General features: G+C 38.7%; 1 protein-coding gene across 1 annotated transcript in view; it reads left to right on the top strand.

The window, feature by feature from the left end:
- The window catches only part of GPC5 (glypican 5), a 955,909-nt gene that overhangs the window by 385,933 nt on the left and 551,276 nt on the right, over positions 1-18,700 (top strand). The window contains exon 5 of the mRNA XM_088842817.1: positions 8,027-8,152. Coding sequence (XP_088698943.1) covers positions 8,027-8,152 — 126 coding nt within the window. The remainder of the gene's footprint in view (positions 1-8,026; positions 8,153-18,700) is intronic.

The raw sequence follows: 18,700 nt of genomic DNA, 5'->3' as shown, positions 1-18,700 counted from the left end.
ATGTATGGATGTGAGAGTTGGACTGTGAAGAAAGCTGATCGCCAAAGAATTGATGCTTCTGAACTGTGGTGTTGGAGAAGACTCTTGAGAGTCCTTTGGACTGCAGGGAGATCCAACCAGTCCATCCTAAAGGAGATCAATCCTGGGTGTTCATTGGAAGGACTGATGCTAAAGCTGAAACTCCAATACTTTGGCCACCTGATGTGAACAGCTGACTGGGAAAGATTGAGGGCAGGAGGAGAAGGGGATGACAGAGGGTGAGATGGTTGGATGGCATCACCAACTCAATTGACATGGGTTTGGGTGTACTCCGGGAGTTGGTGATGGACAGGGAGGCCTGGTGTACTGCGGTTCATGGGGTTTCAAAGAGTTGGACATGACTGAGTGACTGAACTGAACTGAACTGATATAACTAACTTACCAAATAACTAATTTCATCGCTTTTCACAAGTCCTTTCACTTCTTTGGTTTTCAATTTTCTTAGTTATGAAGTAAGAGACTTCACATTAGAATCCTGTAGGAAGCTTTTAGAAAAACCCAGATGCCAGAGTCCTATCCCAAACACAAAATCTGAATGTCTGAGGGTTAAATTGAGGTGTACAGTGTGTGCTTCCTTGGTGATGATAAAGTGCATTTAGGGCAGAACACTACTGGATCAAATGGTCTCTAAGTGTTTTTTGTAACATTTGTCTTTATAATATAGCATATCTATAATGTATTAATTATGATGGGAATCTTACACAGCAGTGTGATTAAATATTAGTATATCCCTATATGTTAAATTTGGCATCACATATATATCTCTATGTGTATATGGAGGGAGAAGGGGATGACAATCCTCTCCAGTATTCTTGCCTGGGAAATCCTATGGACAGAGTGGCCTGGTGGGCTACAGTCCATGGGGTCCCAAAGAGTCTGACACAACTGAGTGATTAACACAACATGTAGAGGGAAACTCTGTCTTGAACCTGTTTGGAAGAATCTGGGACAGTTTGTAGCCCTGCCCTCTGGATTTCTTCCAATTTCTATTCAACACACCAGAAAGGTCCTTCTGATCTTTCTCCACAATCTTGGGTTCCCATTGCAGTGGCCTCTCTTGTTCCTGAGCATGGGCTCATGGTGCGAGGGCTTTAGCAGTCACAGCTTGAGGGCTCAGGAGTTGCAGTTCCCGGACTTTAGAGCACAGGCTCAACAGTTGTGTTGTTCCACTGTGATCCCACAGTGTGTGGGATATTCCCAGACCAGGGAACCCATGTCTCCTGCATTGGCAGGCAGATTCTTTACCAATGAGCCACCAGGGAAGCCCTATCATTATCATATTTTAAAAATTTATTTAGTATGGAAACTTCTAATTCTGGAAGTTGTTAAAAACTAACAGTGCATCTGGGGCCAATTTAACAAGAATTTGTTGGGTGCCTGTGGGGTACCAAACCATAGTCTAGACCCTTGGGATATAAAGCAGACATGGGTTTTGTCTTTAGAGAACACACCCTTTAATCAGAGAGGCAGACAGAGGAATTATAATACCAGATAACCAGGGCTATAGAACAGATGCCAAGTGTGGCATGAGAAACACACTGGACCAATAAAAGCTTCACCGTCTGGTCAGGCCAGGATTTAGAGAGGAGATGAGGATTAGCTGGATCCTGAAGGATGGGTAGATGTTTGGGAGAATGAAATAGGAGAGAAGGCCATTCTAGGGAGAAGCCCATCATTGGGTTTAGAACCAAAAGCTTGTTTTTGTTCCAAACCTTTGGGTTCCTTCAATGCAGGAGATACAGGAGAAATGGGTTTGATCCCTGGGTCAGATCCCCTGGAGGAGGAAGTAGAAACCCACTTCAGTAATCTTACCTGGAGAATTCCATGGATAGAGGAGCCTGACGGGTTATCATATTTAGAGTCTCAAAGAGTCAGACACAACTGAGCACACACACATACATACATATATGCCCACTTCAGATCAGCAGGAGCAATGCCTAAGAGTGTTTGCCCTGGCTCTAAGCATCAGAGTGACAGAGCAGCTGCCATCTGAAGCATTGCCTGTCATCAGGGAAAAGGGAAACAGAAACTGGCAAAGCCACATTGGTCCACAAAGCTTAAGCCTGGAGGGAACAAACAGAGCTTCTGTGTATATGTCTAGAAGTCAGATAGCCAAAGTTAAGCTGATCGCCGAAGAATTGATGCTTTTGAACTGTGGTGTTGGAGAAGACTCTTGAGAGTCCCTTGTACCGCAAGGAGATCCAACCAGTCCATTCTAAGGGAGATCGATCCTGGGTGTTCATTGGAAGGACTGATGCTGAGGCTGAAACTGCAATACTTTGGCCACCTCATGCGACGAGTTGACTCACTGGAAAAGACTCTGATGCTGGGAAAGGTTGGGGGCGGGAGGAGAAGGGGACGACCATGAATGAGATGGCTGGATGGTATCACCGACTCTGTGGACATGAGTTTGAGTGAACTCCGGGAGTTGGTGATGGACAGGGAGGCCTGGCATGCTGTGATTCATGGGGTCGCGGAGAGTCGGACGCGACTGAGCGACTGAACTGAACTGAACTGAACTGACTGACCCTCAAAGAACCTTTGTGCCCAGAAGGTAGAGAATTGGAACAAATGAATGACCACATAACTTTATCTTCTTCCCTCTTCACACACAAATATACTAAAACCGTTTTCATATTCAAATAATCATGAATCCAAAGAAAAATCTATTTTCCTTTTTTAGGACTCCTCAATTCCAGTTTCTCATCTTTTTTTTTTTCATGTTCATCATACTGCAAATCTGAAGTCTATTATTCTTTATCAAATGCTTTAATTATTCTATTAGTTTGTTAAGACAACTATAGCAAGATAACACAGGCTGGCTGGATTAAATGACAGAAATGGATTTTCTGACAGGTCTGGAGGCTAGAAGTCAAAGATCAAGGTGTTGGCAGTTTTGGTTTCTTTTGAGACTTCTCTCTTCAGTTCGCAATTGCCACCTTCTTGCTGTGTCCTCCTATGGCTTTTCCTCTGAATACATGTACCTATAGTGTCTCTTTCTCAGAACACTGGTCAGTGGATTAAGACCCACTTATCTTATGCATCTTATGTAAGTTTAATTACTGCTTTAAATACCCTGTCTCCATATACAGTCATATTGGGGTTTAGGACTTCAAGATATGAATTTTGGGGACGGACACAATTCAGTCTAAAACAATTATGGTCACCACATAGGAAAACATTTTGAGTATTTTAATCTGTTTTTCATAATGTCATTTTATACTGAAGAGAATCTCTCTAAATTAAAATTTTCTCATTCTTTAGCTTTCATAACTCTTAGCATTAAAGGTTTTTCCTTTTGCTCCTACATTTGAGTCCCTTTGGCTTTTTCTGACTATGTATTATTTGCCTGAGAGATATTATTCATGTTCATGACTTCAGTTACCACCTCTGAAGATGGTGAATCTGGCATCACACGTCCAGTCCACCAATTTTGGCCCATATATCCAACAGCAAACTTCCATGGTATTCATGGTTCTTATAACACGGGCATCACCCAATGCCTTTTTGAAATGTAGAATCTTGGAACTTGACCCCTCCCAAACTGTTGAGTCCAAATTACATTTTGGCCAGATCCCCAGATGATGTTATAAATGTTAAGTTTGAAAAGTAGGCTTCTACTTGATTACTTTTTCTGGAGATTTAAAAAATCTTGAACTGAACATGGCAAGAATGCAATGAATTATTAGTTAGTTTTCACTCATTCATTGATTTGGTAACTACTTATTGAGTGTACTGTATCCTTTACCACTGCTACACTAGTGAACAAAGCAAACCAATAATCCCTGCCTACTTTGATTTTTTACTGGAGTGTGGAAGACAGATAAGAAATAATAAAACATTGTAAATAAGTATGTTATATGCTCAAATAGAAAGTAATATGTGCCATGGGAAGATGAAAATCTTGAGCAAAATAAGGGCAACCATTAATGTAGTGGGGGACACTGAGAAGGTGATGTTTCCTTTCCTTTATTTCTTTTTTAAATTTAAAACTTTTTTTTATAATAGTTGATTTACAATGTTGTGTTAGAGTCTGCTGTACAGAGAACTGACTCAGTTAAACATATACATGCATCCACTCTATTTTAGATTCTTTTCTCATATAGGCCATTACAGAGTACTGAGTAGAGTTCCCTGTGCTATATAGTAGGATCTTATTGTCTATTTTATTTATAGCAGTGTGTATATGTCAATCCAAATCTCAAAATTTATCCCTCCACATGTTTGCTTTATTTCTTACCTCAGTAATGAATACAGTCTTTTCATTAGTCACCTGATGGAAGACAATTAAAAGTTATCTTAATGGCTTTACTTTACCTGTGAATTCTAAGTTCCTAATGTTTTTCTGATGTTGACTGGCAAGTGTTTTTTTTTTTCCTATCCTCATATTTCTCCCTTTCAACTTGGTTATAATCCCCTTGGTTATAGGCCCTGATGCTGGGAAACACTGAAGTCAAAAGGAGAAGGGTGTGGCAGAGGATGATATGGATAGATTCAACTCAATGGATCTGAATTTGAGCAAATTCCCAGAGAGAGCAGAGGATAGAAGAGCCTGACATGCTATAGTCCGTGAACCCTCAAATAGTCAGATATGACTTAGCAAATGAACAACATTAGCACAACATAGGCCCCTAAGTGACCTCACTGCATTTCTGTTTCCACATTACTGCAATGACACTGATGGCTTTCACTTGCTGGTTGGGAAACTTTTAATGGCTCTCACTACCTTATTAATAAAACTGAAACTCGATGATCAAGATGGCTAATTATTATCTTGCCTCCTTCTCCCTTTAACTATAATTCCCATGAACACACTCCTCACTAGCTAAACTAACTGCATATGACTCTCTGAACACACAGTGATCTCTTTCCTTTTTACCCCTGCTCATCCTGATCTTTGTTGTTTGCTTCTTCTTCTTCTTTTGTGTGAAACATGGAAATGTTATCTTTGTATTTCCTGATTCCTTCTCTGTCCTCAACTATGACACTATTTACTAACACAGTATTATTATTGTGGATTTTTATCAGGATATATATTCTTAGAAGGAAGAGCTATTTTGTTTAGCTGTGAATCCCTGGCACCAACACAGAGCTTGGTATGCCATAGTGTTTAGCATTTTGTGACAAATAGTTGATAGGTGATGGTTTATGGAATGAGTGGAAGTCTTTTAAGAGATGATCCTTTCAGAGAGAATGAGGGCAAAGGCATCGAGGTATGTTTGGAGAATAACAAGCATCTCACTTTTGTGGAACCCTAAACTGTGGATTGGGTTGCTGAAATTGAGAGAGTGTCTTATATACCTTTCTAAGAAGACTAGATTTCATGCTGTAGAGAATAGAGAGGCATAGATGACTTTATGCAAATGAATGGCATAGTCTGTGGACTACCAGATTTGAATTTCTATAGATGAATCTCATGGAGGATGGGAGGTGATTGTTAAGGAACAAATGGGAGGTATGTCCTCCAGGTGCAGTGATTCCAGTGAAAAAATTAAGACTTAAGCTAAGGCAATGGCAGAAGCATTGGAAAGGAGGCTGGAAAATAAAGATGTAAAGTTTCCCTACTATTGTATTGGGTGTAAAGAAGAAATGAAAGAAGGACACCATTTACCAAGATTGAAGTTGGAGTTTTAGGGGCCATAAAAACATCTATTCATGATCAATTTGAAAGTCTCCACATCTACCAACTCACGGGAAAAGACCCTGATACTGGGAAAGATTGAAGACAAGAGGAGAAGGGGACAACAGAGGTTGAGATTGTAGGATGGCATCACTGACTCAATGGATATGAGTTTGAGCAAACTCTAGGAGATAATGAAGGACAGGGAAGCCTGGCATGCCACAGTCCATGGGGTCACAAAGAGACACGGCTGAGTGACTGAACAGCAACAGCATCTGCAGCCATTTGTGCCAGACCTCTTCATTTCCAGAAGATTCTTTGATTCCAAATAGGTGGTCATTTATATTAGATAGAAATCAGGAATGGAGTCATACATCTTCTCATTCATTAAACCCCGCTCTCTAAGTAAGAACCAGTTGATTTCGTCAATTATGTTTTAGTAGCTGCAGCGTGAGAATTGATGTTTGTTCATGCATTATAGTTAGTGGAACATAGCCATCGAGGAGAGACTTATTTTCTAGTAGAGGAAATCGATAAAATATAGATAATCATTTAACTGTGTTAGTGAGAAGATAAAGCATCTTTTATTTATTTATTTATTTTTGACTGAGCATGAGTTTGAGATTTGTGCTTCCTGTGACCGTTTTGTTATTACTTGTCTGGTCAAACTTTGCTAAGGAAAAGTGAAAGTCGCTCAGTCGTATCCAATTCTTTGTGACACCATGATTATACAGTCCATGGAATTCTCCAGGCCAGAATACTGGAGTGGGTAGCCTTTCTCTTCTCCAGGAGAGCTTCCCAACCTAGGGATGGAACCCAGGTCTCCTGCATTGCAGGTGGACTCTTTACCAGCTGAGCCCTAAGGGAAGCCCAAGAATACTGGAGTGGGTAGGCAGAAAGTGAAGAGGAACTAAAGAGCCTCTCGAAGAAAGTGAAAGGAGAGTGAAAAAGCTGGCTTAAAACTCAACATTCAAAAAACAAAGATCATGGCATCTGGTCCCATCACTTCATGGCAAATAGATGGGGAAACGATGGAAACAGTGACAGACTGTTTTCTTGGGCTCCAACATCACTGTGGATCTTCCCAACCCAGGAATTGAACCAGGATCTCAAAATTTTGATTAAATACTCACCAGAGACTTGCTATGGGAACGTCTGATTTTCTCTATGATTGCAAATCTTACATATTTGAAAGTTGTATTTATCCTTCCAACAGAGTGGTGGTTTTTTACAACTCCAGCAGTTTTATATCACTAGTTCTTCAAATATCAGTGAGAGAAAATTACAAGTTGAAACTGTTGAGGCTTAGTGCTTTCAAAATTAGATTTAATTTTTAAAAATTTGATTATTCCAGCTATAATTTAAAACCATCCCTGCTGTTACATTTCATTTTCAAAGAAATTCTTTCAAAAGTATCAATGGGGAACGTGGTTTCATAATTGCAGTATTTTAATTACTCAGCTTACAGATTTCTGAAGTTTACTGCCCTTCCAACATTTCCATCTCCTGTCCCTGCCTTTTGGTCCAGGGGACATTTCATCTGGATCAGACTTGTAAGTTTTCTTTTTTCCCCCAGAACAGTTATGTATGGAAAAAAGTTCGAAACTAAAGTCTTTAAGACTTGGTCTTTTGAAATGCTAAAACTCAAGGTTTTGAGACCTCAAAGCTTTGGCATTAAAACTCCAAAGTCTTGGATTTCTAAATTGAAAACTGCCGTTTTGTTGAATTTCCTCTTTCCACAATTTATACTGGAAAGGGAAGCAGTATGAGAAGGGAAAATAACTTAGCAAATGTATTATACATTACTCACTCCAATCACTTTTATTTTCATGCTGCTGAAGCGTGTCACATACCTGAATTCTCTCGTATTTAGTAAAGATGTATTGCTTTATGTTCTTAGACACCAAAGAGAAGACCTAGGTGGGAGAATCACCCAAGCTACTAAACTTTTAATCGGTAAGCAGTCAGTCAGCTTGTTGTAAGCCTCTGACATTTCTATATGGAAAAGAAAGTAGTTAGTATCACTAACTACTGGTAAGTACTGGTTTAAATACCAGTAGCTAGTGAGGGCTTTTAGGGAAGCTAAATAAAGTAATGTGTGTTTGTGTGTACTATTCACAATTTCTTGGACCTTTACTTATATCAAATTCATACCCAGTGAAAACTTTTATTTAAGAGAATAAATTTGAATACATTTTTAAAAAGATGTACTTTTTGTCTCTATTGTTAGAGAAGTATTAAATATATAAAAATAAGTAGAGAATTGTAACAGCTGCCTTCTAAACATTATGCATAACATTATGCCATTTATATTGGCATTTCTTATGAACTTTGGGGTTTAACTGTTTTCTTTGTTTTTCCATTCAGAGAATTTATCAACAGCCTTCGACTGTACAGGACATTCTATGGGGGCCTGGCTGATCAGCTTTGTGCTAATGAATTAGATGCTGCTGATGGACTACCATGCTGGAATGGAGAAGACATAGTAAAAAGGTATTTTATGTGTAGTGATCTGTGAAAACCTAGCAGCCACTTTCATCCTTGTTTTTTTTTCCCCTGTTCTTGAATGTGTTACTTCAGTTTTAACTTTGCCCCACAGGTCAGAGGATGCATTAATTCCTTCTCTTTTGTTTGTCCAAGAAAAATTTGATTCTTTTGACATTTCAGAAATGTGATAGCATTATGTGGTATTCTAAAAGGTCTCTTGTTTTTGGTATCCATCTATGGCTTATTGAACAATCTCACTTTTTCTATTAAGTATTATTTAACATCTAGCCAATCTGTCCTGTTTCTCAAATATATATATTTTTTTAACTTTAATTTTATGACTATTTAGAAAGTGAGAACATTTGGTGAAATGTGAATCCCTGGGCAAAGATTCGTTGATATCTGGATATACGTCACCACCATGTCTATATGGGTTTCACAGGTGGTGCTGGTGGTAAAGAACCTGCCTGCCAATGCAGTACACATAACAGATGTGGGATTTGATCTCTGGGTCAGAAAGACCCCCTGGAGGAGGGCATGGCAACCCACTCCAGTGTTCTTGCCTGGAGAATCCCCATGGACAGAGGAGCCTGGTGGGCTACAGTCCACGGAGTTGCGGAATCGGACGTGGCTGAAGCAACTTAGCACACAGCACAGTGTTCATCTGTCCTTCCTACAGTTGTCTCTTTGAGTGTGTGTGAGAAAGCAGGGTGGGGAGAGAGAGAGTGATAGAGAGAGATTGTACTTTTGTGTATGTCTGTTGGAGGTATTGTTTATTTATATACTGTCAATTGTTCTCAAGCTCAGGAGTGAATTTTTTCTCACTGTCTAGAAATTCTTTGAGTTTATTTTCCTTCACTTTCTGTAACTGGTCGTGCTCTCAAGTAATTTCTTGAGCTTGAGAAAGTCCTATTTTCTCTCTGAAACCATAGTGTTGGTCCAAGTAATTGGCCGGAAATTAGTTGATTTTCTAGTGCTAGTGATTGTCATAGAATGTAGGCCTGTACTGTGTTCAGATTTCAATGTTTTAGTATATTTTATATTGAGAAATCTGCCAAAAGATAGGGTGTTAAATTTTTTGATTTATAAACATGCCTACTCCATATAAGGATAGGTAGTTTAGTTAACACAAAAGTGATGAGTTCATTTAAAAGGTCATTTAGCAAATTCAATTTGCTATGATAAACATATACTATAATTAATGTTAGTATAAATTCTAATAAAAATTGTAATAAAAACTTTATTTCTGGGTGAACATATTCATTATAGTTAAAGGTTACATTCCTGATATAGTAAAATGATTACTCATAGTTTATATTCAAATATCTCATAAGAAATCTTTGATTTCACAGAAAATAATTACTGAAGGCAGGAACTATAATTAAATTTAAATAAAATATTCGGCTGACATGGCTAGTGCTCTTTTCTCATTATGTTCCTTGGATGTTGAAATGTGTTCTTAAATATATCTTTCTTGCCTTTACTGAGAGTAGTCATAGCATGCATAGTATTTTGAGTTCTTGCAGTATTAATGTTAATAAGTTTTTTGCCACTTAGATCTAGTAATTAAATTCTACTTTGACTTATACTTTCTCTTTTCCCATTGTTCAAACCAGAATTGAATATTTTTGTGTATTAACAATTTATCTATAAGGGCTAATGAAAATTTCATGGTGATTGATGAATGATTTAGTCCAGAATATGCATATATTTAATATATAACATTACATTATATTATACATTCGATTCTAGAGCTGCAAGAGCCTTAGTTTCAATTTGTCCCATTCCTCTCGATTATTTGGTCAGGGGGTTGTATAATAGGAAATACTGTTGGAGAAATTAATGGTTTGGGAAAACTTTTCAGTGGGATAGTATTTTTAACTCAAAGATGAACCTACATTTCTCCAAAGAAGACATACAGATGGCTAACAAACATATGAAAAGATGCTCAAGATCGCTCATTATTAGAGAAATGCAAATCAAAACTACAATGAGATATCATCTCACACTGGTCAGAATGGCCATCATCAAAAAGTCTACAAACAATAAATGCTGGAGAGGGTGTGGAAAAAAGGGAACACTCTTGCACTGTTGGTGGGAATGTAAATTGATTCAGCCACTATGGAAGATGGTATGGAGATTCCTTAAAGAACTAGGAACAAAACCACCATATAACCCAGCAATCCCACTCCTAGGCATATACCCTGAGGAAACAAGAACTGAAAGAGACACATTATCCCATTGTTCTTTGCAGCACTATTTACAATAGCTAGAACATGGAAGCAGCCTAGATGTCCATTGACAAATGAATGGATACAGAAGTGGTGGTACATATACACAATGGAATATTACTCAGCCATAAAAAGGAACACATTTGAATCAGTTCTGATGAGGTGGATGAACCTAAAACCTATTATACAGAGTGAAGTAAGTCAGAAAGAGAAAGATAAATATCATATTGTAACACATATATAGAGAATCTAGAAAAATGGTACTGAAAAAACTTATGGGGCGGCAATGGAGAAACAGACATGGAGAATAGACTTGTGGACAAGGGGAGAGGGAAGGATAGGGTGAGATGTATGCAAAGAGTAACATGGAAACTTACATTACCATGTATAAAATAGACGGCCAATGGGAATTTGCTGTGTGGCTCAGGAAACTCAGACTGGGGCTCTGTGTCAACCTGGAGTGGTGGGATGGGAAGGGAGATGGGGGTGGGGTTCAGGAGGGAGGGGATATATGTACACCTATGACTGATTCATGTTGAGGTTTGACAGAAAACAACAAATTTCTGTAAAGCAATTATCCTTCAATAAAAAAATAAATAAATTTTTAAAAAGATATATTTTCTTCTACATGATATGATTTTAAGACCTCATTCATGGTTTATGAATAAAGAAAGCTTATCTTTAGCAAGGACTCTCCATGGGAAGCAACCACATTTCTGGTAAAGAAAGTGAGCAATTCTCATTCTCAATTGCTTCATCTCCTGTCTTCCTTTTCCATACCATCCAGCCTCCTGTTTGTCAGTTGCTTCCAAAAGCCCTATGTGACTCCACTCTCCTGTGAACACTTTCACTTCACTTAATTTTCCTTCATATAACCCTTCTACCTCATCACCTCAGCTAACATTTTCCCTTTCCTTAGGATGTTTTTCCTTGTTAGTCCCTATCCCATGGGTCACCAATCTACTCCTTACCTCACCAGGCCAGCTGATGAGCGTCACACACTAGCTCCTTACCACCTCTCTAGGCTACTTCACAAATGAGCATTTTTCAAGCCTGATTGTTTTCCAGCACTCAATTAAGGTTTCATAAGAATCGTCTCATTGAATTCTCCCCCAGATTTTCTTCCTAATGCTTTAGAGTAAGCTGATTTTGTGGTATCTCTTTTCTGTTCAATCTTGAGAAAACTCTTATCTGTACCTTAAATTGTAATTTCATTCACGGCTCTGCTAGTTTTTGATATAAACTTAGATCAGGAATTTTTTTGCAATGCGAAGTCTATGCTAAAATATAAATATCCATCATATCTGGTTAACATGGTATATTGACCATTGAATATTATGTGGCAGTCAAAAATTATTCATATTTATATTTGCTAAAGCAGAATAAGTTCAAATAACTATTAAATAATAGTTAAAAGTTGGATATTAAGTATTTTACCAGAAGATTTAAATAAATAAAAATGCTAATATTGGTTCCGCATAGAATATTTCTGGACAGTTATGTGAAAACTGCTAGTATACTTAAAGTACTGGGGAGGTTTTATTTTTTATTTGCATTATATTTATTGATATTTAATGAAAACATGTTATATGATATTAGAATTATGGGCCATTATTATTTTCTTTTTATAATTATTTTTTGAGATAAAAGTAACTATTTTTATATTTTATTTCTAACCAATTTTGACTTTTATAATAATTTTATGATATAGATTTTTCTTTTTTTTGTAATTAATTTATTTTTTATTGGAGGCAAATTATTTTACAATATTATATTGGTTGGTTTTGCCATACATTGACATGAATTCGCCCCGGGTTTACATAAGTTCCCCCTCCTGAACCAACCTCCCACCTCCCTCCTCCCTTTATCCTCCCTCTGGGTCATCCCCGCATGACAGCCCCGAGCATCCTATAACATGCATTGACCCTGAACTAGTGATTCATTTCACATATGACAACATATGTGTTTCAATGCCATTCTCCAAAATCATCCCACCCTCACCCTCTTCCACAGAGTCCCAAAGACTGAATACATCTGTGTCTCTTTTGCTGTCTCGTATACAGGGTTATCATTTGCATCTTTCTAAATTCCATATATATGCGTTAGTATACTGTATTGGTGTTTTTCTTTCTGGCTTACTTCACTCTGTATAATAGGCTCTAGTTTCATCCACCTCATTAGAACTGATTCAAATGTATTCTTTTTAATGGCTGAGTAATACTCTATTGTGTATATGTACCAAAGCTTTCTTATCCATTCGTCTGCAGATGGACATCTAGGTTGCTTCCATGTCCTGGCTATTATAAACAGTGCTGCAATGAACATTGGAATACATGTGTCTCTTTCAATTCTGGTTTCCTCGGTGTGTATGCCCAGGAGTGCGATTGCTGGATCATATGGCAGTTCTATTTCCAATTATTTGAGGAATCTCCATACTGTTCTCCATAGTGGCTGTACTAGTTTGCATTCCCACCAACAGTGTAAGAGGGTTCCTTTCTCTCCACATCCTCTCCAGCATTTATTGCATGTAGACTTTTGGATAGCAGCCATTCTGACAGGTGTGAAATGGTATCTCATTGTGGTTTTGATTTGCATCTCTCTGATTATGAGGGATGTTGAGCATTTTTTCATGTGTTTGTTAGCCATCTTTATGTCTTCTTTGGAGAAATGTCTGTTTAGTTCTTTGGCCCAGTTTTTGATTGGGTCATTTATTTTTCTGGAATTGAGCTGCAGGAGCTGCTTGTATATTTTGGAAATTAATCCTTTATCAGTTGCTTCATTTGCTATTATTTTCTCCCATTCTGAAGGCTGTCTTTTCACCTTGCTTATAGTTTCCTTTGCTGTGCAGAAGCTTTTGATTTTAATTAGGTCCCATTTGTTTATTTTTGCTTTTATTTCCAATATTCTGGGAGGTGGGTCATGGAGGATCCTGCTGTGATTTATGTCAGAGAGTATTTTGCCTACGTTCTCCTCTAGGAGTTTTATAGTTTCTGGTCTTACATTTAGCTCTCTAATCCATTTTGAGTTTATTTTGGTGTATGGTGTTAGGAAGTGTTCTAGTTTCATTCTTTTACAAGTGGCTGACCAGTTTTCCCAGCACCACTTGTTAAAGAGACTGTCTTTTCTCCATTTTATATTCTTGATTCCTTTGTCAAAGATGAGGTATCCATAGATGCGTGGATTTATCTCTGGGCTTTCTATTTTGTTCCATTGATCTATATTTCTGTCTTTATGCCAGTACCATACTGTCTTGATGACTGTGGCTTTGTAGTAGAGCCTGAAGTCCGGCAGGTTAATTCCCCCAGTTCCATTTTTCTTCCTCAAGATTGCTTTGGCTATTCGAGGTTTTTTGTATTTCCATACAAATTGTGAGATTATTTGTTCTAGCTCTGTGAAAAATATCATTGGTAGCTTGATAGGCATTGCATTGAATGTATAAATTACTTTGGGTAGTATACTCATTTTTACAATATTTATTCTTCCAATCCATGAGCATGGTATATTTCTCCATCTATTAGTGTCCTCTTTGATTGCTTTCAGTAGTGTTTTATAATTTTCTATGTACAAGTCTTTTGTTTCCTTAGGTAGATATATTCCTAAGTATTTAATTCTTTACGTTGCAACAGTGAATGGAATAGTTTCCTTAATTTCTCTTTCTATTTTCTCATTATTAGTGTATAGGAATGCAAGGGATTTCTGTGTGTTGATTTTATATCCTGCAACGTTACTGTAATCATTGATTAGCTCTAGTAGTTTTCTGGTAGAGTCTCTAGGGTTTTCTGTGTAGAGGATCATGTCATCAGCGAACAGTGAAAGTTTTACTTCTTCTTTTCCAATTTGTATTCCTTTTATGTCTTTTTCTGCTCTGATTGCTGTGGCCGAAACTTCCAGAACTATGTTGAATAGTAGTGGTGAGAGTGGGCACCCTTGTCTTGTTCCTGACTTTAGGGAAATGCTTTCAGTTTTTCACCATTGAGGATAATGTTTGCTGTGGGTTTGTCATATATAGCTTTTATTATGCTGAGGTATGTCCCTTCTATTCCCACTTTCTGGAGGGTTTTTATCATAAATGGATGTTGAATTTTGTCAAAAGCTTCCTCTGCATCTATTGAGATAATCATATGATTTTTATTTTTCAGTTTGTTAATGTGGTGTATTACGTTGATTGTATTGTGGATATTGAAGAATCCTTGCATTCCTGGGATAAAGCCCACTTGGTCATGATGTATGATCTTCTTAATAAGTTGTTGGATTCTGATTGCTAGAATTTTGTTAAGGATTTTTGCATCTATGTTCATCAGTGATATTGGCCTGTAGTTTTCTTTTTTTGTGGGGTCTTTACCAGGTTTTGGGATTAGCGTGATGGTGGCCTCATAGAATGAGTTTGGAAGTTTCCCTTCCTCAGCAATTTTCTGGAAGAGTTTGAGTAGAATAGGTGTTAGCTCTTCTCTAAAGTTTTGGTAGAATTCAGCTGTGAAGCCGTCTGGACCTGGGCTTTTGTTTGCTGGAAGATTCCTGATTACAGCCTCTAGTTCCGTGCTTGTGATGGGTCTGTTCAGATTTTCTATTTCTTCCTGGTTCAGTTTTGGAACGTTGTACTTTTCTAGGAATTTGTCCATTTCTTCCAGGTTATTCATTTTATTGCCATATAATTGCTGATAGTATTCTCTAATAATCCTTTATGTTTCTGTGTTGTCAGTTGTGATCTCTCCATTTTCATTTCTAATTTTATTGATTTGGTTCTTCTCCCTTTGTTTCTTGATAAGTCTGGCTAGTGGTTTGTCAATTTTATTTACCTTCTCAAAGAACCAGCTTTTGGCTTTGTTGATTTTTGCTATGGTCTCTTTTGTTTCTTTTGCATTTATCTCTGCCCTAATTTTTACGATTTCTTTCCTTCTACTGACCCTGGCGTTCTTCATTTCTTCCTTTTCTAGTTGCTTTAGATGTAGAGTTAGGTTATTGAGTTGACTTTTTTCTTGTTTCTTGAGGTGTGCCTGTATTGCTATGAACTTCCCCCTTAGCACTGCTTTTACAGTGTCCCAGAGGTTTTGGGTTGTTGTGTTTTCATTTTCATTTATTTCTATGCATATTTTGATTTCCCTTTTGATTTCTTCTATGATTTGTTCATTATTCAGCAGCGTGTTGTTCAGCCTCCATATGTTGGCATTTTTAATAGTTTTTCTCCCATAATTGAGATCTAATCTTACTGCATTGTGGTCAGAAAAGATGCATGAAATGATTTCAACTTTTTGAATTTACCAAGGCTAGATTTATGACCCTGGAGAAGGCAATGGCAAGCCACTCCAGTACTATTGCCTAGAAAATCCCATGGATGGAGGAACCTGGTAGATTGCAGTCCGTGGGGTCGCTAAGGGTCGGACACGACTGAGCGACTTCACTTTCACTTTTCACTTTCACACATTGGAGAAGGAAATGGCAACCCACTCCAGTGTTCTTGCCTGGAGAATCCCAAGGACGGGGGAGCCTGGTGGGCTTCTTTCATGGGGTCACACAGAGTCGGACACGACTGAAGTGACTTAGCAGCAGCAGCAGATTTATGGCCCAGGATGTGATCTATCCTGGAAAAGGTTCCGTGTGCGCTTGAGAAAAAGGTGAAATTCATTGTTTATGGGTGAAATGTCCTGTAGATATCTATTAGGTCTAACTGGTCTATTGTATCATTTAAAGTTTGTGTTTCCTTGTTAATTTTCTGTTTAGTTGATCTATCCATAGATGTAAGTGGGGTATTAAAATCTCCCACTATTATTGCATTATTGTTAATTTCCCCTTTCATACTTGTTAGTAATTGTCTTACATATTGCGGTGCTCCTATGTTGGGTGCATAAATATTTATAATCGTTATATCTTCATCTTGGATTGATCCTTTGATCATTATGTAGTTTCCTTCTTTGTCTCTTTTCACAGCCTTTGTTTTAAAGTCTATTTTATCTGATATGAGTATTGCTACTCCTGCTTTCTTTTGGTCTCTATTTGCATGGAATATCTTTTTCCAGCCCTTTACTTTCAGTCTGTGTGTGTCCCTCATTTTGAGGTGGGTCTCTTGCAGACAACATATATGGGGGTCTTGTTTTCGTATCCATTCAGCCAGCCTTTGTCTTTTGGTTGGGGCATTCAACCCATTTACGTTTAAGGTAATTATTGATAAGTACGATCCCGTAGCCATTTTCTTTATTGCTTTGGGTTCGAGTTTATACACCCTTTCTGTGTTTCCTGTCTAGAAAAGATCCTTTAGCATTTGTTGGAGAGCTGGTTTGGTAATGCTGAATTCTCTCAGCTTTTGCTTGTCTGTAAAGCTTTTGATTTCTCCTTCATATTTGAATGAGATCCTTGCTGGGTACAGTAGTCTGGGCTGTAGGTTATTTTCTTTCATCACTTTAAGTATGTCTTGCCATTCCCTCCTGGCCTGAAGAGTTTCTGTTGAAAGATTGGCTGTTATCCTTATGGGAATCCCCTTGTGTGTTATTTGCTGTTTTTCCCTTGCTGCCTTTAATATTTGTTCTTTGTGTTTGATCTTTGTTAATTTGATTAATATGTGTCTTGGAGTATTTCGCCTTGGGTTTATCCTGTTGGGGACTCTCTGGGTTTCTTGGACTTGGGTGATTATTTCTTTCCCTATTTTAGGGAAGTTTTCAACTATTATCTCCTCGAGTATTCTTTCATGGTCTTTCTTTTTGTCTTCTTCTTCTGGGATTCCTATGATTCGAATGTTGGAGCGTTTAACATTGTCCCAGAGGTCTCTAATATTGTTCTCATTTCTTTTAATTTGTTTTTCTTTTTTCCTCTCTGTTTCATTTATTTCTACAATTCTATCTTCTAACTCGCTTATCCTGTCTTCTGCCTCTGTTATTCTACTGTTTGTTCCTTCCAGAGTGTTTCTGATCTCATCTATTGCATTATTGACTCTTTTTTATTTCCTCTAAGTCCTTATTAAACCTTTCTTCCATCTTCTCAATCTTTTTCTCCAGATTATTTATCTGTAACTCCATTTTGATTTCAAGATTTTGAATCATTTTCACCATCAAAATTCGAAATTTTTTATCAGGTAGATTCCCTAAATCTTCCTCTTTTGTTTGTGTTGGTGGGCATTTATCTTGTTCCTTTACTTGCTGGGTATTTCTCTGCCTCTTCATCTTGCTTATAATGCTTTGTTTGAGGTGGCCTTTCCCTCTTCTGGCCGTTTGTGGAGTTCTCTTTATTATGTAGTTTCCTCGTTGTGTGTGGGGTTGGACAGGTGACTTGTCAAGGTTCCCTGGTTACGGAAGCTTGTGTCAGTGTTCTGGCAGGTGGAGCTGGATTTGTTCCAATGAAGTGTCCAGTATGAGTTATGAGATGTCAGTGGGTTTGGAGTGACTTTAGGCAACCTGTATATTGAAGCTCAGGGCTAGTTTCCTGTGTTACTGGAGAATTTGCGTGGTATGTCTTGCTCTGGAACTTGTTGACCCTTGGGTGGTGCTTGGTTTTAGTGTAGGTATGGAGACGTATGATGAGCTCCTATCGATTTATGTTCCCTGGAGTCAGGAGTTCTCTGGTGTTCTCAGGATTCGGGCTTAAGCCTCTTGCCTCTGGTTTTTGGTCTTATTCTTGGAGTAGCCTCTAGACGTCTCTATCTGTCATTTCCAAGGTGGTTCCCTCTGTTTTAGCTTCTGTTTGCTGGTCTCTTCAGTGTCTAATTTCCACCCTGATACTAGGGGGTGGGTGGACACTTTTTAAGGCTCAGTTGTTCAGTCCTGTTGTGGGAAGGGAGGAACGCTGCAGACGAATATCTCTGGTGTCTGTGGGGAGTGCTCGCAGCGTCTCGGCCACACTGGGTTTGCCCCCGCTCACAGCACGTGTGCTGTACCAGTCTACACTGCACAGGCTCTAGGTTGCTTTGCTGGGAACTGTCCGAGGCCGGCGCCGGGTTGTATGTACTTCCCAGGTCTGAGCGGCTCAAGTTCAGGTTTTCAGGTACTCGACAAAGGTGCAGACTTGGTTGGGCCTGCGTTTTGTGCCTTCCCTGGTCCGAGCAGTTCAGGGGACCAGGTGTTTGGCGAGCGCTGTCTCTGCGACTTATAGCCTCCCTAGTCCCCGCCACTCAGTTTTCTGGGTGTACAACCGGCGCACCTTCTCAGGGGGATATCGACCAGCCCAAGCCCAAGAAGTCCTGATTAGCAACAAGCCTGCCTTCAGTTTGTATCAGATGTCTTTCTGGGGCCGCGGTTGCCAGCTCCGGCTCTGGCTGCACTCCCTGCCTGTCTCGGCGGGGGACGGGGGATGGGCCGACCACAGCCGGCTTGCTCTGCTCAGTCCTTTATTCTGTGAG

Source organism: Moschus berezovskii, chromosome 13 (genome assembly GCF_049115385.1).
Source record: "Moschus berezovskii isolate FMDL1 chromosome 13, NW_MosBer_1.0, whole genome shotgun sequence".
Lineage (NCBI taxonomy): Eukaryota > Metazoa > Chordata > Mammalia > Artiodactyla > Moschidae > Moschus > Moschus berezovskii.
The sequence above is the reverse complement of the archived record's forward strand: the minus strand, read 5'-3'. Positions and strand labels throughout refer to the sequence as shown.